General features: G+C 41.3%; 1 protein-coding gene across 13 annotated transcripts in view; it reads right to left on the reverse strand.

Annotated features, from left to right (window-relative positions):
• The window catches only part of BBX (BBX high mobility group box domain containing), a 291,684-nt gene extending 276,804 nt beyond the window's left edge, over positions 1 to 14,880 (reverse strand). For 5 of the 13 annotated variants that reach the window (XM_082626012.1, XM_082626017.1, XM_082626018.1 and 2 more), the window contains exon 1: positions 11,418 to 11,491. Coding sequence is in view for 5 of the 13 variants with exons in the window: in XM_082626013.1 (XP_082482139.1) it covers positions 10,696 to 10,742; positions 11,418 to 11,478 (108 nt within the window). In the remaining 8 variants the exon portion in view is untranslated. Of the gene's footprint in view, positions 1 to 10,554; positions 10,673 to 10,695; positions 10,743 to 11,417; positions 11,492 to 14,201; positions 14,334 to 14,593; positions 14,632 to 14,733 lie in introns of those variants that run through there. The other 8 variants (XM_082626016.1, XM_082626015.1, XM_082626007.1 and 5 more) reach the window with 6 other exon arrangements.
• Positions 14,881 to 21,010: the final 6,130 nt, after the last annotated feature.

Genomic DNA, 21,010 nt, shown 5'->3' on the forward strand with positions numbered 1-21,010 from the left:
TCATTACAGATTGTGACATTAATAGCAATAAATAAAAAAGTAAAAAATAAATAAATAAAAACAAAGTCCAAAACTCTTGAATGAAACGTAACAACATAAATGGAAAACTTCATCAAAAAAAAAAATTCACTGGCTTTTGAAATAGACTAAAAGCAAAAAGAATGTACTAATAAGTAAATAAAAGCCAAATCAGGGTTAAAAGTCTAATTTTTCAAATCCACCCCAGTGCTTGGGCCAAACTAGTTTACAACCCTAATGACAATTAGGACAAATACAGTGCCACAGGAAGAAACCCCTGCTGTATTTCAATGTCAGCTCCTACGTTGGAATTAGCCAGTTTTTTAGTGGTTTTTACTCAGTACTATTTTAGGCCATATCTGTTAGAACAATTAGCACAGAATAATTTATGTTATGTATATTTACATCTACTGGACTTTTCCAGTCAGTAGAAGACACTTACTTTAAGGATAAGGGTTGTTCTATACTCATCTTTTATATCCTCAAAGTTTAAATCAGCATCAATACACTGTAAGTACCTAATCCATGACCAGTGAATTAAATCAGTAGTAGTTTTTGCTACCTGAATCTCACCTACATTTGACCAAATTATTTAACATGCAAAATGGTCTTTGAACATGACCCAAGAAAGCAAGTCAAAAGAAAAGTGTCAGACGCCATAAAACATACTCAGTTTACCAGCCTATCTGAATGAGAACAGTATGGAAGTGGTTTATTGTGGGGGGATGACAGACAAGAAATGGAAAGCCTGACACACCCCGGGCAAAGCATCATGCAGCTAGAACCATGCAAGAGCACTCTTCGTAAGATTATCATCCACAAGAGCTACTTTGCCAAAATAGAAAAATACCCTATTTCTATGTTTCATGGATCAGGGAAAAAGAAAAGCCATTTAAAAAGAACAAACTTTTTATCTTCTATATCTGAATTAGGCTCTGACTTTGCTGAATTTGTAAAGAAAAGAGAACTTAATTTCAGATGAATAGGGCTCTTAGTACAAAAAAAGCAATGTGTTACTTTGTATTTTTTTAAATGATTTGTTACTTGTATAGAAATGTGTAATTTATAAAATCTTTTCTACTTATCATAGCAGAAATAAGTTTCTTAGGTAAAATAAATCAAACGTACCCATAGACCACTTTGAAAACTGGTAACTTTTGATTAACCCTCTAATCCATGTTTGCTCATTAAGACACTCTGAAATGAAGTCTATGAATCTGCTTATTAATTTTTTCCACAAATACTGAATTTCTTTTCAAAGCAAATGCCAGAAAACTATTTTATAACACTATCCATGTTAAATTGTTAAATTCCTTTTGTAAAATATATTCAGATTAAGTACTTAAAAGTACCAGAGTAGGGCTTCCCTGGTGGCGCGGTGGTTGAGAGTCCGCCTGCCGATGCAGGGGACACGGGCTCGTGCCCGGGTCCGGGAAGATCCCACATGCCGCGAAGCGGCTGGACCCGTGAGCCATGGCCGCTGAGCCTGCGCGTCCGGAACCTGTGCTCCGCAACGGGAGAGGCCACAACAGTGAGAGGCCCGCGTACCACAAAAAAAAAAAAAAAAAAAAAAAAAGTACCAGAGTAAAAACATACAGAATATTCAGTGAGAAAAACTCATGATGAATGACGATTGCTACTGACATACCAGAGGAATTAATAAGTAGTGAAACCAGTAACTGTTATTAGACACTTCTGTACTAGATATACCAAACAGAAAGAAAGTTCACTAAATATCAATTTATAAACTAAGTTTGAAGCCGGTTTTGTCTTTGACTGTGACCTCACAGATGAAAACTGACAGCTGGCCCCAGCTCAGAGACTTTCTCATCTACCTCTCTCAAGACTGATAGAGAACAGTGTTCCAAGCCCTATCACTTCAAAATGAAGACGATTTCTCTTTTGGGAGAAAGAAAAATTGGAGGGAATTCTTGGCTAAAAGTTGTCTCAAAACTTTCATTTCTAACCTTTTGGAATGCGGTCCTCAAGGCAGGTAAATACAAGACAAGCCCAGGAGACAGTGGCACTGCAGACAGGCATTCTAAGCCTGGCACAGCCACTTGCTAGCTGTGTGACCTCAGACAAACTACTTAACCTAAGACTTAGTCTCCTCCTCATTAAAACAGGGTCACCTCTCATCAGAAAGTTTTTGTGAAAAATAAACTAAGTAGTAAAAATAAAACTTGTATTGATACTTCACAAGGCAGCCCTCAGTCCAAATATCTTTCTCCCAAGGGGTGCAGCTCAGTGGCAGAGCATCTGACTGCAAATTATCTTTCTCCCTTCCTCCCAAAGAGAAGTACTATTTGGGCAACTCTTCTAAAAACTGCTTTCAATTTTCCCTTAAATATAATTGAAACCATGTAATCACACTATCACCTTAAAAAACAAAAATGATTGGATAAGGAACTTACTTCATAAAAACAACAGGTGCCTTTACTTCACAGAGCCCTGCTAAAGGCTCCATATGATCCCTTCCTAACTGACACATACGTAGAGACTGTGTAAGTCTCCAATTCATATATCAACAACTTCATGATAACGTGTAGGGATGAATACTAAAAGGACTCAAAAACTACAAGCAAATCTTTAAAATCAAATAATGGTAAATTTTAAAAAAGTTCAACCCTGCATCCCATTCTCAGACATTTCTAGGCAGTATCCCAGATGCACATTAGTGAATATAATAATCAGCTGAGAGAAACAGGACGGAGAGATAAAGGGGGAGGGGAGGGAGGAGAGGGAAGGAAGAATGGAAGAGAATGAAACAAATGGCAACTTAAGGAACTCAAAATATAATCAGAGTTTGACAGCTGGGTGTAGAGAATTATTTTCTCATTTTTTTTTTCTTCTTTTTTTTTTTTTTTTGCGGTATGCGGGCCTCTCACTGTTGTGGCCTCTCCCGTTGCGGAGCACAGGATGCGCAGGCCCAGCGGCCATGGCTCACGGGCCCAGCCGCTCCGCGGCATATGGGATCCTCCCAGACCGGGGCACGAACCCGTATCCCCTGCATCGGCAGGCGGACTCTCAACCACTGCGCCACCAGGGAGGCCCTATTTTCTCATTTTGTTACATGCTCCACCACATTCCCTTTGCAGTCAGTGAGAACTCTACCCTTGGGTGAGTTTTGAGAGGTGCACCAAAAGCTGGAAAACAAGTCAGCATTTTTTATTATTAAAAGAATCAGCACTGCTAATAAGACTCCCTCTGAATTACTCAATCTGTATGTAGCTTTCCTACACCAAAGGATGTAGTCAAATCAACAAATAATAAAAGACAGAAAACTTTCTTTAGCCATTAACAGTTTTAATCTACCAAATGAAGACTGATTTAAGTCTTACCATAACAATAGTTCAGATACAGCTATTACTTTATTCCTAGGGTGTCATATAGACTCTTCCTCACATACTTTTCAATTTTTATAGTGGTTTTTATAGGAAATTAGAAGTACAGATGAAAGATCTTGACTCAGCATTTCACAGTTAATTACTGAAAATAAAGATACCTAGAACCTCTACAAAACAATACAACCCAGAAACATTCTCACCTGAGAGCAAATTTGCAGAAAACATTTTCTATTTTTACTTTTCTGATAGAAGGAAAGAAACATGCAAGTAGCAAAGTAATAAAGGAAATATAACCCGTTCATGAAACTTCTCCTAAGAGTAAAACATAATGAAAGTAACCTAAATTTTGTTCACCATTATAAGAAATGTTCAACATGGTAGAAATTTCAAACGTTACAGCTATCAGTGTGTTTGTTTGCTTAACAAAACTAAAAATTACAACCACCAAAAAAGATTCACAATGTCAAAATGGATAGACGAGGTTCAATTAGTGTGTGTATGTGTGTTTAAGCTTTCCTTATCAAAATTAGCAAAAGGATTTTCACTGAGTTAAATCGGTAGGAATACCAGATAATTTCATGCTGTGGACTAAGGAAGTTAATACAATGGGATCACCATCCCTTATACGAAACCCTTAGGTCCAATGTTTCAGATTTTTGTGGGCTTTAAAAGCATATAGTATATTTTATGTAACATTCCTAGTCCAATCTAGGATAGGGCCTCATAATCAACCATACTACTTACTACTTCTACAGCAAAATACATGAATATTCTAAGTGGGCTTTAAAAACTATTTTAAACAGGTCCATGGGGCTTCCCTGGTGGTGCAGTGGTTGAGAATCTGCCTGCCAATGCAGGGGACTCGGGTTTGAGCCCTGGTCCGGGAAGATCCCACATGCCGCAGAGCAACTAGGCCCGTGAGTCACAACTACTGAGCCTGTGCGTCTGGAGCCTGTACTCCGCAACGAGAGGCCGCAATAGTGAGAGGCCCGCGCACCGCAATGAAGAGTGGCCTCCGCTTGCCGCAACTAGAGAAAGCCCTCGCACAGAAACGAAGACCCAACACAGCCAAAAATAAATAAATAAATATTTTTAAAAAAATAAAATAAAATAAAACAGGTCCATGACACTCTGGGTCAGGTTTTGCCACCAAGTGAGTTTTGATGTCAAACTTTTGGAGGAAAAAACCTTTTTAGTTTTTCAGAGATTTTTTTAGATAGAGGATTGTGAATGTATATCCAATACCACTACAGATCAAGATACAAAGACAGTTTATTTATTTATTAGAGATGAAAAAGTATGGCAAATTAAAATTTAGCCAAGTAGGAAGATGTTCCTGGCAAATCTATCCTTACAAGTTAGGAAATACAGGGAATTCCCTGGTGGTCCAGTGGTTAGGACTCCACGCTGTCATTGCCAAGGGCCCGGGTTCAATCCCTGGCTGAGGAACTAAGATCCTACAAACCACACAGTGTGGCCAAAAAAAATTAACTACTTAATTAATTTTTTTTAAGTTATAAAAAACAAAGTTATTTAATTTTAATTTATTCAAATAAAGTAAATGAACATTGAGACTACTTAAAAATGTCTTAAGTTAGAAGCAGTGAGTATTCAAGTTTGAGAACCCTGGTACTTGCAGTCTTTTGCACTTCCTTTGCACTTAACCACAGGTTGCATTTCCCCTGGCTTTTGATTTTCACATTGTTCAAGATTTCAGGGATCTGGAGTATTTCCCATTCATCTTCTCTTTAGTATGTCCCTCTTTTTTATTTAAGTGCCATTTTGCGCGATGTAATTTGTTACACACTTCGGATATAATGCTTCTCAATCTTCATGCCTTGACACAAAGGTAAGTTTTAATTGGTTGTGAGGAGTGCCCCCAAGTAATTAGTTATGAAAAATTAAGGTACCACAGTTTATAAAGGATTTTACATGTGTATATATGGGTGTATTTAAGGTTTTCATCATAATAACATCACTCTTGCTTGTATTCTGATATACTTTCTTGATAGGGAAAGAAGTGGCTTTATCACACTGTGAACTACCTATAAAACCGACTGCATGGGACTTCTCTGGTGGTTCAGTGGTAAAGAATCCTCCTTCCAAGGCAGAGGATGCGGGTTCAATCCCTGGTCAGGGAACTAAGATCCCACGTGCCGCGGAGCAATTAAGCCCAAGTGCCGCAACTACTGAACTAGCGCGCCTCAACTAGAGAGCCTGCATGCCGCAAATTACAGAGCCCACATGCCCTGAAGCCTGCAAGCCACAACTAGAGAAGAGAAAACCTGCAAGCCCCAACTGGAGAGAAGCCCGCGCGCCTCAATGAAAGATCCCTCATGCCTCAGCGAAGATCCCAACCACCACAACTAAGACCCGAGGCAGCCAAAAATAAAATTAAATAAATAAATAAATAATAAATCTTAAAAAAAAAACTGCATAATTTATCTATGTCTATAACCAGGGAAATCATAGTGTAAACATTAGTCACATGTGTCTTGATAGAAAAGAGAATTGACGCTCTAAGACACTCCCAAGATGTATCAAAGTCACCAGAGGGAATGTCCAGTGCTGTCAACTAACCACTCTGAATTGTGTACTGTCCTGTGCTATGTCTTTTTAAAGAGGTGGGAGAATCATTGCCCCAACTTGAAGGAGCACTGTACTTAAATGTGGCGTGCCTCAGTTGTTTTTTTCTTTTTTTCCTCCTGGTTATTCTTATTATTTCCTTCAGTAACAACTTGTTTGTCCAGCACCTCACATCCAGTTAAAAATGCACCAGTGTTTCATGATATCAGAGTTGAAAATTACTTTGGAGGAAACAAAAATTAAAAGGCACAGCCTTGTGAAATTTCAAACTTAGTGGGAGTTGGGGTGAGATGAGATGTATTGAATAACTATAAATCATATACTATTGAGCGCTGACTGTGGATAAGGGTCATTACAGACGTTATTGTCTAATGTAATTCTCATTCTGCTGCATGGTAAATATTAAGATGCCCTTTTTCACATATGATAATGGAAGTTCATTCTGAAGTGACATGCCCAAAGTCCCTCAGCTTATAAGCTAGAGAGGCAGCAAGAGTGAAACCCAGGGCTCTTTGGCTGCAAAGCCTCTGCTCTCTGTACTATACCTGCTACTATGGGACATCTACAGAGTGTGATGAGGGCCCTCTGAGTATTGTAAACATGCTGACTGAAATACAGCCATAGAATCTTGAGGCTCTGGAAGAGACCTCAGCAGTAAATGAACTCTAAGCCCACATTCAAGTATGTGACTCCATTCAATCTTTAGCCATCAGTCCCTAATACCAGAGTTCCTCAAAATATGTCAGAGAACTTCACACCTGCTTCACAATCACTGCAGTACCGTTAAAATGCAGATTCCTGGGCCCTATCCCAGACACACTGAATCAGAATATGAGGATGGGGCCTGGGAAATTCCATATTTTGCAAGCAAAATTGGTGTTTTTTAAACTGTAAGTCATAAAACAAATTTAGTGAATGACACCCTGTATTTTTTTTTAATAAAATTGTTTGGAACAGATTAGATTTATAAAGATTAGATAGGAATAGGAATCAGTAGAGCACTGCTCTTAGTACTGTTTCAGGAAACTTTCGTTCCAGGTTTTTTTATGTGGATTGGAATATAAAAGGTATTTCTTACCATAGATCTCAAAAACATTTGAGAAATACAGCTGCTTTAAACAACTTTTATCCTCATTCTTATTTGTCCTTTGAAATAAGTTATCAACCTTTTTTAAAATTATTCCCTTCATAAAATATCCAAACTTCTGTGTCCTTTTCAGGATCTCAGTTATTCCAATCCAGGAGTTTCTGTTTTATTCCCTGATCTTTTCACCCAAGGGCTATATTTAACTACTGGTTTAATTATTTAATCAATATTTTACAATATTTTTCATTTTTCTAAGATTTCATAAAATCCAATTCATTCTTAATAATTTTTACTTTGTATTTTACACAACCTCCTCACTATCTGAAGTTATTTTACTATCTAGATCCTGGAACTACCTCACATATTTTAACTTATTAAGTTTATATTTTGGAAGGTGTGTCAATGCTTCATGGTCTATATTTAATCCTTTAAGTCTTTCATTCCCTTAGTCTTTCATTTTCTATTTATATATACTATTAGATAGAATTCTTTACTGGCGTGTCTTCTTTTGAATTTCCGTTGTGTAACTGGTACTTATTTCAATTTTCACTTTATCTTTTTCTTTGAAAGAAAAAAAGAAAAAGGAAAGAAAACAATCCCCATTAAGACATGAGAATTTTCTGGGTATATCTTTACACTTATAAAATGATGTCCTGGCATTTTAAGAAACTATAATTGCCTTCTAAGGGATAATATGAACACATATGAATGTTGAGTGAAGCTGAACTCAAAAAGTGCTTTCTTCAGGTATGACTTAAAATGCAGAAATCTCTACAATTCGACACAGTATGTGATGACTGCCCCTGAGGTAGTACAAACCCACTGATGGAATTACAGTCACAGAATATTCAAGCTGGAAGAATGTCCATTCAGTCATTAGCTTTAGTCCTTACCACCTTTGGAGCAGTGTTTCTCAAAGGGTAGCTGAGGACCTCCTGCATCCAATTTACTTGGGGCACATGATAAAAATGAAGCAGTGGGACTTCCCTGGTGGTGCAGTGGTTAAGAATCCGCCTGCCAATGCAGGGGACATCGGTTCTAGCCCTGGTCCGGGAAGATCCCACATGCTGCAGAGCAACTAAGCCCGCACGCCACAACTACTTGAGCCTGTGCTCTAGAGCTCGAGAGCCACAACTACTGAGCCCGTGCTCTAGAGCTCGAGAGCCACAACTACTGAAGCCCACGCACCTAGAGCCCCCGCTCCGCAACAAGAGAAGACACGGCAATGAGAAGCCCGTGCACCACAACAAAGAGCAGCCCCTGCTCGCCGCAACTAGAGAAAGCCCACATGCAGCAACGAAGACCCACCGCAGCCAAAAATAAATAAATTAATTATTTTTTTTAAAAAGTGAGGCAGTGAAATTACAATGTTTTTATAATTTGGGTTTGTTTTCATTTCATAGTGAGAGGAAGGAAGCTGACTAAAAATATAGGAGAGATACCACTCAGACCTATTTTAAAAGGTGCCCTTGGTGGTGAAATGTTGAAAAACAAGGTGGATTTCAAACTACGAGTTCAAGAAAAGTGTCTTCTTTTTAAGATAAATACTTGCTTAAGTTTAAATTTTAAAATATAGGTATGCCACACTGGTGGTGATGCAATATGCCAAAATTAACTGCCTGTATTTAGTAATGCAGAACATTTAAAAACACAATCTTAAACATTTCTGCACTCTTGCAAGAGACTAATAATTTCAGGGATTTCTGTTAGTACAGTAAAAACAGGCACATCTATAATGAGGCTATTTTCAAAAAGTTCTTTTAATAGGGTTGAACCGTGAAGTCTTTTATTACTTCTATTAAAGATGTCTAATATTAAAGTAATTGATATTCATGGTAAGATCCCATTAAAACTATGGCTCTTGCTTTACCCATGCTCTTTATGAAATATAGGAAAATGTAAACATTAAGTATATTGGCTGATGATTAATAATTAAAAATTATGTTTGTAATTTTACTGAAAAATATGGCTGTATAAATACTTTAGCTGCTGAATTAGGTTTTCATGAGTTGTGCCACATTTTAAGGCTGTTGTTCCTTCTTTAACTATATACAAAAACATTATCAATTACATAGTTATTTACAGCACAAGCAAACCATAATTATATGCTCATCCTAGCTTTCACTCAAAGCTATGTTATAAATTCAATGTCTAAACAAATCTGTTCCAATGGATGAAGTATAAAGATCAGGTCTATAAGGTCAAAGACAGTATACACTTTTCAAGTTGTATAGCAGAGCTATATATACATTAAAAGCAGAGCTACCTCACAAACTCCTAAACCTGGAACTTTTAAAAAAATTTTTGGATATAAAGATCAAGGTGGATATAAAAAAAAGAAAGGTGTCAAAATTTCAAAATTTGTTAGAATCTTAGTCCCTAGGGGAAGATTCTACCTAAATCCGCCACAGTACCTCCAAAGACGTACCACTAAGAAACAACATAGATGAACCCCCTTTTCGACAGCAAGCTTTAAATGTGAAATGCAAATTAAGACTTCATCTTCAGAACTTAATAGAGATATGCAGAATAATAAAATGAGAAGTTTGAAAACTCTTGGCAATGTAGAAGCAAAACCTTTATCTAAAATCTTATTTTGAAAATTAAGCCTCAAATCTAATAAATACATTTTAGATGCAAATAACTTGTAATTCATTGTCGGCGTGACTTTTAAAATCACTACTTCAAATTTTATACTACAAAAACTACTCTGACTTCAAAGACCAAGACTTTTCTTGAAAACATTGTTTTAATGAAGCAGTTATTCGATATCTCAAAGAAATGCAAGAGCTCATCAGATCGCTTTTATTCTGGAAATTACCTATTCCCATTTTAAATTTTGAATTGGTCAAATATATTTCCATGGCGAAAGAACTAGCCTTAAAAGTTTGCTCCAGTGAACAAAATAACGTGCCTCACATGTATAAATGTGGTGTTCTTCAGTAATCAGGAATGCATTTTGAATACTCTTGCCATATGTTCAAAAATGAAAAACTTCTCTTGCAAAGAAGCTTTAAAAAAAAAAACCAAAGACGCTGAAATCCACATATTTTGGTGTGCCCTAAATTCATCTTACAGACCCATCTCATTCTGACCACTCCAATTGGCCTGTTATGCATGTGACATATTAGGAGGCTCTTCTATCTGAAATAACACGATATTTTACATTCCATTAAAAAATGCTGGACACAGAACTTCTATTATATATCATCTAAGGTTCTCAACAATGTCAAAGTACATTTTGCTACCATACAGAAACTACCAGAAAGGCCTGGTCTTCAAAACTCAATTCCTCTCAATACTAAGACAATCTTTTAGTAACATACACAATATGCCAGCAAGCCAGGAAACAAAATAAGGTCCCTTTTCTTTTTCTTTTACGGAAAACTGAATTCAAGTCCATTTTCATTCACAAAATACAGTCTGTCTTCATTATGGTAATATTACAAAGCACCAAAGCTGATTTACACAATTTCGTACAACCAGTTTTCTTAACGTATCAGCAACTTAGAGTACCTGAGGTGTTTCTGACAATGGAGGGGCAAAATTACACATTGGTTTTCTGCAGTTTGGGCTCACCATGCGGCTCTCAAATGTTAAACCCTCAGTTTTCACCCAGAGGGTTACTTCTCACAACCAGACTTTTTAGGCACTTACTGTCCCACACGTTATTTCACCAACTTTTCCATTTGGGAGGCATATATCTGAAAAAGGCACTTAGTGTCAGATTTCAAAGTTGCTATTTATTATATATACAGACTGTTAAAATGCACTCAATTTCTCCAAACATATAAATTTTGACAAAAATTACTATCTATTAGGACAGTTATTTGCCTTTTGAATCAAGCTGGTACACTAAATGCTAGATTTACTATATTGCCCAGTCCACCCTCCCCCTACTACAAAGGTAACTGTCACAAACAGCACAAGTTCCCTAAGAAAAGAGAGCCCAGGAAAGAGTAAGCAAATGTCAGTCACTGTAATTTAGAGAGGTCTTCTGAGCAATGATTCCTTGGGTTTTTAATAATTCTCTCTACTCACAAGCTACAATCTTTCTACAATATTATCTAGCATTAAATTTCCTAGGCCTTCAACTCTACATAAAATTTTATTATCAATTAAAAAACGTAAGTTTTCAAATGACACTTACTTGCAGGAAAATGCGAAATGCACATTTAAACTATCTTAAAATAATAATAACCATAGCTGAATTGTAAATACTAGAAATCATAAATTGACTTCTGCTATGGGAAACTCAGCAAGACAAGTTTCTGGGGTGCTGCAAACCCAATAAGGCATCTTCTTATGTGTACAGTAAGGACCCTTGTGTCATTACTAATACCATCCAGCTTCCCTGTATGAAGAGTTTGCATACTTACCCAGGAAGGCAAACGGAAAGTACACAGGGAGGAAGATGAACTGCAGCAAAGCCTTTGTCATATGATAGTGACCTATAAAGTATCAAATAAAGGTACATCATCAGTGTGGTAGAGCTTTACAACTGAGTCCCAACTCCTGCAACATCTATGAAGGAAGGACCCCGAAACCCAGGAGTCCAGCTCCCCACCAACCCCTCCTTCTCACCATCCCCACCTCTACGCTGGAACTGTGGGGCAATAAAGGCGAAGAAGCTCCCTGTATTCAAAGGGCAGAGGCTGTGAGGGGAGGGTAGCCCAGCGGGTATTCTAGGGTGTCTCCAGCACACTTGCCCCCTACTCCCGGTATGTACAAGGCAGCTGATCCATCCTGCAAACCCAAAACCCACATCGTGATCATTCATCAACTTGCACAAGTGATCGCCGCCCCCAGGGCAAATGCACCAGGAACCAAATCATGGCAATCGATAGGCAGTCCGAGCCTCCCCGTGCCCAGAAGCCGGCAGGAGGTGGCAGGGCGACGGCAGCAAATCCAGCAGATCCAGGTAGCGCAGCCCTCAGCCCTGCAGACCTGGGCGGCCACAAATGTCGCCCCAACACCCGGCCCCGGTCACAATCCCGAGATTGGAGATCGGAACCGAGCGGGGAAACACATTCACCAGAGCCCCCGGCGTCAAGTGCAGGGCCACCAGGTCTTCGAGGTCGGGGTTGGGGGAGCTGGAAAACGGAGAGGGAGGAGGGGAGCGAGGGATCCCACCCCGGCTTTGTTGCTGGTCACCATCAAGTTTGCATCTTAGTACAAAATGTCGATCTTTAAGGCTGACAAGACAGAGGCAGAGGGAGAAAGAGAAAGGGAATAGAGTCCATCTTGCTTTGGGGAAGAGGGGGGAGAAAAAAAAATGAAGTGCAAAGCCCACACTCCGGGCGTAAAAGTCTGCTAAACACCTTTCCATAACGGAGGAGCAACGAGTGGGGTGTCCCCGTCCCCGTGCCCGCTCGAACTGGCGGCGGTCTGGACAGAAAACACCTCCTCCCTCTCCTCCTCTTCCTCCTCCTTCCCCTCCTCCTCCTCCTCCTCCCTCCCTCTCCTCCCTCTCCTCCTCCTCCCGCGGGCCCCGGCGAAGATCCCGCCGCCACCGCCGCTGCCTCCGCTGCCCCCCGGGGAGGCACAGCCGCTCCGCCCGGCGCTGCCATTCCGGGCTTGGACCGCGCGGCGCGCGTGGGGCCGGGAGAGGGGTGGCCGCGCGGAGACGTCCGCGCCGGGGACCCCCTGCGCCCCCTCGCCGCGGGCTGGCTACAAAAGTCGCGCGAGCCGAGGTGGCGGCGGCGCGCAGAAGAGGCGCGCGTGGGGGCCCCACGTCGCGAGTGGGCAACCCCAGGGGATGGCGAAGAACGCCCCTCCCCGCGCGGGGAAAGTACCCCGGTCCCCGGCAGCCCGGCGTCCGCGGCCGGGAGAGGAGAACTGGACGTGTCATTAGCAGGACAGGCAATGGTTTCAAAGCCCCAGGCCAATGACCATCAGCAGAGGCAGAGCTCGCTCCGTCCCCATCCCCCATCACCTCCACCCACCTTCCCCTTCGTACCCCCCCACCTCCACCCCACCTCGCGAAACTTTTCGGCGAGATCCACCTGGACTAATTTGTCCTCAAACAGTTAAAATATTGACTGGACCCTACACACCAGGAGGGAAGGGGAATGCACGCTTTATTTTCCTTTCTACCGAAAGGAAAGCAAAAAATAGCTTCTCTCTCCGTTTCTCCCTCTCCCCCCCCTCCCTGTCGTACATGTTGTGTCTTAGCTTTTTGCATCGTTTCGTTTTACCTTCCTCATTTAGCTGAAATGATCGCGGATTATTTCACACATAAATGTGTTCCAGATTCCTGGATTCAGGGTCCTTATAAATTACAGGACTCGGGTTTGGTCTCAGTTACGTTAAGTTTCATACAATACCAAAAATAAAAATAATAATAATAATAAATTGCTGAGGGTGAGCGAGCGAGACGAGGTGGAGGAGGAAAAGAAACCTCGAGTCTGATTTCTGTAATTTACTAGCGACCCGGATCGCAGCAAATAACAGGGTAACACGAGTGTGGCTTAAGAGGGCTGGGGAGCTCTTTCTAGAGGCATCGACCCCATCCCCGGATAAAGGATCTGCAAGTTTTCTGTCATCGCGACCATGCAATGCCATCACTTACCTTCAGAAATAAGACTTTAAACAGCCAAGGCCTTCCTCCTCCCCTCCACCACAGCCCCCCCCCGGCCAGCTTCGCTCTCTCCACCTTAAACTTATTGACACAACATAATCCCACATTCAAGCAAAATCCTGACACAGCCTCCCTCCTCCTCTTCCCCCCTCCTCTCTTCCCTCCCGTTCTCTCGTTCGCTCTCCCTCTCGTCCTCTCCGGTTTTCTCTCGCTCTCTCTCTTGCCCTCACCCCCCGCCCCCGCCGGCTTTCCCTCCCTCTTCTCTCTCCCCTTCTCCCTCGCCCTCTTCCCCCTCTCCCCCTATTCTTCCTCCTAGCCACTCTGGCACTAAAACAGCACTTTCTCTACTCGCCGCGCATTTGGTTAGGGGTGGGGGGGTGAGAGGGCACCGATCTCCGGGGCCGGAACACCCAAATCCCAACTCTCCAGATGAACGAGCAACTGGGCTGCTGTTCCCGGTCACCGACGCAGACGAAACGTTCGATAAATCCACTGAGGGCTGGCTCCTTGTACCTTCCTCCCCTGCCCCGACTCCCCAGGCCCCACCTCCCCGGCAGCCGAGCCCAGGCTGGGCTCCACGTACTTTCGCCGAGATGAAGTTTGGGGCTCCCCAGGCGGCCAAGAGCCGCCCGCCGGCGTGAGGGCTCTGTTGTTGTTTTCCTCGGGCTGCTCCTGCCCGCGCCGCGGCTCCCGTGCCCCTCTCGGGCGGCGCTGCCTGTGTGCCGAGAGGTGCTGGTTGCAAACGCAGCCTGGCACCGGCTGGCCTACTACTCCCCAGCCCGGCCCCCAGCCTCCCGCCCGCAGGGCACTGCCTTCGCGCCCCCCGCTCGCCGCCGGCGCGGCCGCGGCGACCCTCGCCCCCGACCTCTCCCGACGCAAAGTTTTGGCGGAGGGGTAAAGTGCCCGGGGAGCGGGCCGGCTGGCGGCGGCTCCGGACGCGCGGGGTTCCCTCAGTCTTCCTCAAGTCCAGCCTACCGGCTGCCGCCACAGCCGCCGCCGCCGCTGCTCCTGCCGCGGAGTCCTTGGGGCTGCAGCCCGGCGGCTCGCAAGTGAGTAGGAAAACAGAAAGTGCGGGGAGAGCGCCCGGGAAGGGCTGGGGATGGGGGGGCGCTTACCTCGCGGGCTCGCCGGGCGCGAGGGCGTGTGTGTGGCTCGCCCTCAGCGGCCAGTCAGGGGTTCTCTATGGGAAAGTGGAGAGAGAGGAGCTCGCGGAGCCGCTCTGCCTCCGCTTCACTGTACACTGCTCCACATACAGTACATGCAGCCAGGAGAGACTGAAAACACTCATTTTATATAAGGCAGCCTGCCATTGGCCCGCTTCGTGATGGACAGGCCGCGCGGCCAAACAGAAGGCCCGTTACACCCAAACACACGCACACATACACACATTTTACAGAGACACACAAAGATCATCACATTTTCTATTTTCTAATGTTCGGGACCTGTAGACAGTAGGAGAGGACAGGTAGAGAGGCCCAGCAGAGTGGGTTGCGAGCGAAAAACCCTGTCTGCACCAAGTTGCAAGGCTTGAAACTGGTGTCCTTTTGACTTGGGAGGGTTATAGTAATAAACTACAACTCCACTGGATATGGAAGTGAGGGGTTTTTTTTTTCTTTCTTTTTTTTTTTAATCGTTGCCTTGTGGTGCCCCATGGAAGAGGCGTGCATTGTGTTATGATTTTACAGTCTGACCTGGCTAACAAGTGGCCAGGAAAGGCTTTTATCAGCTTGGATTTCTTTTGTCAATGGGTTAACTATCACATAGGCCAAAACAGTGCAAGATAAGTTTATTTGGACTGTAAGCACTGAGGTTGTTAGTGCTTCATTCGTAGGTAAATTGAGAAAAATCAACACAACAATACACAGAAACAAAGATAAACATTTTGCTGAAATAGCCACTCTACTTTTAGCTGGTCAGAGGACTGCAGATCACCTGTGTGGGCATACAAACTGCTGTAAAGTAGAATAAGTCATGGAAGATCGGCTATTGCCCCTTTTCCTTAAAAATAGGCCTTTTGAATCAATATATGCAAGATTTATATTTTGCATATTATATATATTTACTTTCCATATTCACATCATATGTGAACATCACATGTTGGTTGACTTTGGGAGATGGAGAACCCAAGGGCTCTTCTTTCTAATTTTTTTTCTGTGATGTGTCTTTGACAGATTATATTTGACAGTCCTATATAAACAAGTCAACAGGTTGCTGGAAAAAAAACATAGCTGGAAATTAAGAGGAATAAATTCTAGACCCAACTCTTAAACTCGCTAAACAATCTTGAGCAACTACTTTAGCCTCTTTAATGCCCAGATTTGGTTTGGGGTTTTGTTTTCATTTTTTCTTTTAAGGTTAAAATAAGAAGCTTCTCCCAGTTTTACTTCACTAAATGTTTATTCAGCATCTACAGTGTACCAGGCATTATCGTAGGCCCTAGATGTTTTCTTACGGTTCTTTCTGATTTAAGAGTCTGTGAATTATTCTTAAACACAAACATTTTGAAGATTAAATAAACATCACGATTTTATGGCCTAGATGCGTAGCTTTAAAACTTAAAGGAAAGCTGGATAAGAGAACTTATTTCAAATCCCGCTTTATTTCCTTGATGTTATCTTGCGATTTTTCTCTCACATCCATAAAGTTATCGAATGAGTGTGTATGTGCGTGTGTGTGAAAGACTGGGAACCAGAAACAGATACAGAGAAAATTTAAGTTTATGAAGTTTAGACAACAAACAGTGGTATTTAGAAATGTGATGTTTTGTTTATTTTTTAAAGGAAAATAATTTTTAAAAGGGAAAAGTATATAAAACCACAACATTTTAAACTGATAATCTTAAAGATTATATTAATGATGCTCTGCATTTAGTTGACGGAAGGAACAAAGTGTTCTTTATCCACATTACACACTGCTTTGAGATTGGTGCTAAGTATTGTTATCTCTATTTTATCCATCAGAGAAATGGGACTGCTCAAGATTACACAGAATACCAGTGAGGAAGGAACTTAAACCCAGGACTCTTTAATACCCAACACAGGTTTTAAATAACTTGACAGTCCTTCCTTCCAAATGACAAACTTCAGGGACAAGAGGCAGATAGAGGAAAAGCCAGAAAAACTTTCTCAGGATTTCACTGTTCTCTTTTATGAAGAGGAAAAAAAAAAAAAAAAAAAAAATCAGCACAAGTTGCTATATTTAATTGCTGAGTGAAGTGCTAGAATTATTTGCTAGTATATTCATGTTATGAAAACTATGAAAGACCTGCCCAGTCCCCACCCCTACCCCCAACCCCAGCCATAGGAAAACATTGTTTATTTCTTTATGGTCTCAAAGATTTTTTTTTTTTTTGGTTGAAGTATACTTAGCTTAGCAGGATTATTTAGAGTTACATTTTCAAACTTTTAGATCACCCATTGCTATCAGTAAAATGTTTGAGTGAGTATCCTCAATATATGTATATTTCTGTATATTTTTTTAAAATGTACCACTACATGGATATATTATTTATTATTACAAAGCATGCAATCCCAGAAACTAAATGAAAAAGCGTGAAATAAAAATAAAAGTTAAGGGAATTCCCTGGCAGTCCAGTGGTTAGGGCTCACCGGGCCAAGTTCGATCCCTGGTTGGGGAACTAAGATCAGCAAGCCACGCGGTGCAGCCAAAAATAAAATAAAAGAGAAGTTAAATAAGAGTTTTAATATTTTCTCCCCACACTCCTATGATATAGTCTTATCACGTGCCCCAGGGTTTTTGTATTCAAGTTTGGAGACCTCTGACAGTACAAGGTACTAACTGACCAGGACTGATGCAAGGGAGCATAAAGAAGTGCATAGAAATGATTAGTTGCAAGTCATTACTGCTACTGGAAAACTAGTGGGTCCACAGAGCCTTTAGATTCGGATAACGGCACGTGTTTTTAACACAAATTATATATTGGTGGTGTTTGGGGCATTATGTGGCAGTATAAGCCATCATTCAGTACTCTTTTGCAGATCATTTATTGAGAAGGATCTATGTGCTAGGTAGGCACTGTGCATACCAGAATTTTGGAAAAGGAAAATTGCCTGCTCCTAGAAGTGATGGAATACAATTCCAGTCTCTTGTGTGATAGGTAAAGCCTTGCCACGAAGTAAGCAGAAGAGGCTTGGAACTAAATGTAATGTAGCACTTTACCATTTATCATTTAGGAAATACTTTTTAGAATTTTAATTATCTTATTTAAAAATAAATATCAAGAAATTTTAAATGCCAGTAGTGCCCCAAAATTAAAAATATGAAAAATCATAGCTTTCAGGGAGTTTATTTAATTTTTATAATGTTGGGTTATGAAAAGAAAAATAACTGTTGGTTTCCTGAGTAAAATGGCATTCAAAAGGGTCTCCAAGAAAGGGTATTTCCTTTCTTGTTTTCACATTTGATGGTCAATCACAGGTTGAACTCATGGTTAGCATATTCCTCTTTTCCATGGCCTTGATTGTCCATTTTCTTAATTTCATTTTGAGATAAAATAATTTCAATATAATTTGGGAAGAGTCAATTTAAATATATGTGTAAATGTGCACATACAAGTGTTTATGTGTACATGTGTATATATCTATAAACAACTTTTTACTTCCTTATTTTACATTATTTCTTTATTCAGTCCTATTTCAAATCCTGATTTCACTACTTCCTAACTGTGTAACCTTGGACAAATTCCTTGATCACGCCAAGACTCAGTTTCCTAGTTTGTAGGATAACAAGAGAAACCATAAATGGAACAATCCATATAAAATGCTTAAACCTCGAACATACTGAACATTCAATACATATTATTTTTATCTTTCACACATACAAGCCAATACAGCTGCTTTACAGGATGTTTTCTAAGACTTAACCTTCACATCAAATGGAGCTTATAGGACTTGTTGCAACTTACTTGCCCAATGTTTGCAATTTCCTTTTAGCCTGTATTCTACTAACTCCAGCATCTCTGCACATAAAAGGGGTGTCAGCCTGATCCCAGCATAAAGCAAACATCCTATTGGGTGGCCATTATTAAGCACCTGAAAAGGCAAACTTGTAATAAATCATTCCTTGAAACAAGCCTTGCTTTGTGCATTGAAACTCTAGATAGTTGCAGAGAGGAGGGTCTGCCTTACATAACAATTTTTGACTTGTACTTGACCTTGCTGAGCTTCACTTTCTTTTCTCATATAAGAGAAAAATAGAGAAAATCACACCTCTTTCCCCAAGGCCAATGCAAAGGGACTAGAAATTAGAACTTGGACAGCTGGACCACTTCTCAGCACCAATGCAAAAATTCATAGTCTTGAAGAGAACCAGCTTCTACTGGATCCCAGCAGAGTTGGGGGTAGAAAGAAAGAGGAAAATACCCTGCTTTCCTAGAGCAGTGCTAGCCAAATCATCTTGGAATTCCCTCTCTCCTGTGATCTTCTGTAGCATTTTATCTATATTACTCTTAAGGCATTCAAATGCCTTACCTTGTATTACATTATTTGTATGTTGATAGAGATCTCTATTTGGTGGCAAACACCTTGAAGAAAATGATGATGTTTCATCCGTTATTTTGTTTTCCAGCAGTTGCTAGCACAATAGCCTGTACATTGCCTAACATGTAACAGTAACTCAACAAAGATTTGTAAAACAAATGAACAAAACAAGCAAAAACAAACAAATAAAAAGACTATAAATTTTAAAAAGAATCAGAGAGAATCTAGGGATGAGACGGGTGCCAGAGAACGTTGGGCGTCCCAGGTATATGGTGAACAGAACTTACATTATAGTCATCATAGGTTATACCCACATATTGTTTAAATTTTCTAAAGCACCTTCACATTTGAGATAGCCTATCATACTCACTAAAATCCACGTGAGGTAGGTGAGGCAGAGAGAGAGAACTTCTTTTTAAAGATGAAAAAACTGAAGCAGGGGGATTTCCCTGGTGGCACAGTGGTTAAGAATCCACCTGACAATGCAGGGGACAAGGGGTCGATCCCTGGTCCAGGAAGATCCCACATGCCGTGGAGCAACTAAGCCCATGCACCACAGCTACTAAGCCTGTGCTCTAGAGCCCTCGAGCCACAACGACTGAGCCCGCGTGCTGCAACTACTGAAGCCCGCGCACCTAGGGCCTGTGCTCTGCAACAAGAGAAGCCAACACAATGAGAAGCCCGTGCACCACAGGGAAGAGTAGCCCCCGCTCGCCGCAACTAGAGAAAGACCCTGCACAGTAACGAAGACCCAACGCAGCCAAAAATAATAAATAAAATAAATAAATTTATTTTTAAAAAATTGAAGCAGGGAAAGGTTAAATGATTCTTTCAATATTATACAGCCAGTAGCAGTGCTGGGGTAGTAGCAAGGTTCTAGACACCTGGTTCTGCAAGCTTTCTGCCTTAGGTAGCAGGCAGGGGAAGGGGGAGTTGCCAAGGCGTCATTTAAGGATCATACCGTAAAAATAGTTCTCTAAGTGGATGATGATTTTACACTAATGGTTTTGATAATAAAGTCAGTTAGCACTAGCATTAGCATCAGACAGCCCTTCTAGCCACTGTCTCATTAGCAGCTTCAACAACATCCCGAACAAGGAAGGTATACTGTGACACATCCAGCTCTTGGGAACTCCTTTCTTCCCAAGACAATCTATTTCATCTTCTGATGGTTGTGACCACTACAGAGTTCTTCCAAATCTTCAACATACCTCCTCTCCTCCTAAAATATACCTTCTCTCCTCCTAAGTGTTATCCAGTGCTCCTTTTTCTATTCCCTGGTTACCACATAGAATGATCTAATCCCTTTTCCATGTGCCACTTGAATTATGTGAAGGCAGCTCTCATGACGGCCTCCTGCTTTGAGCCGTACCTTTTCCAGGTGAACAGTCCCGGTTCCTTAAATCATTCTTCCTATTCCTGATTCTTGGTCTTCTCTCAAACCCTGCCTATTGTCCTTCACATGGGATATCTAGAGCAGGTGGGGGCGGAGGCAGTTTGCAGTACAGCATGACCATGGCTCCCTTCTCTCTGATACAAAATTTCTATTACTGCAACCTAAGATGGAACTCACTTTTTTGGCAGTCACATCACTCTGCTGACCGTTATTGTGCTTATCCTCCAAGAAAACCGTTTGTTTAAAATGTGGACTGTTAAGCCATGTCTCCTCCATTCTATTATACGATTTATTTTGGGGAAACTGAGGCATAAGCTTTTATAACCCTGTGGTTGTATAGTGGTTAAGATTCAAGGCTTTGGAGTTAAAACAACATGAGTTCAGAGCATGGATGCAGCAGTTACTGATTTGCGTGGACAAATTTTACAACCTGTCTTTGCTTCAGTTCTTCATGCGTAAAGGGGAGGGTAATATGTAACTCATAAGGTTATTGAAAGG

This window comes from Mesoplodon mirus (assembly GCF_964341445.2).
Source record: "Mesoplodon mirus genome assembly, chromosome: 6".
Taxonomy (NCBI): domain Eukaryota; kingdom Metazoa; phylum Chordata; class Mammalia; order Artiodactyla; family Ziphiidae; genus Mesoplodon; species Mesoplodon mirus.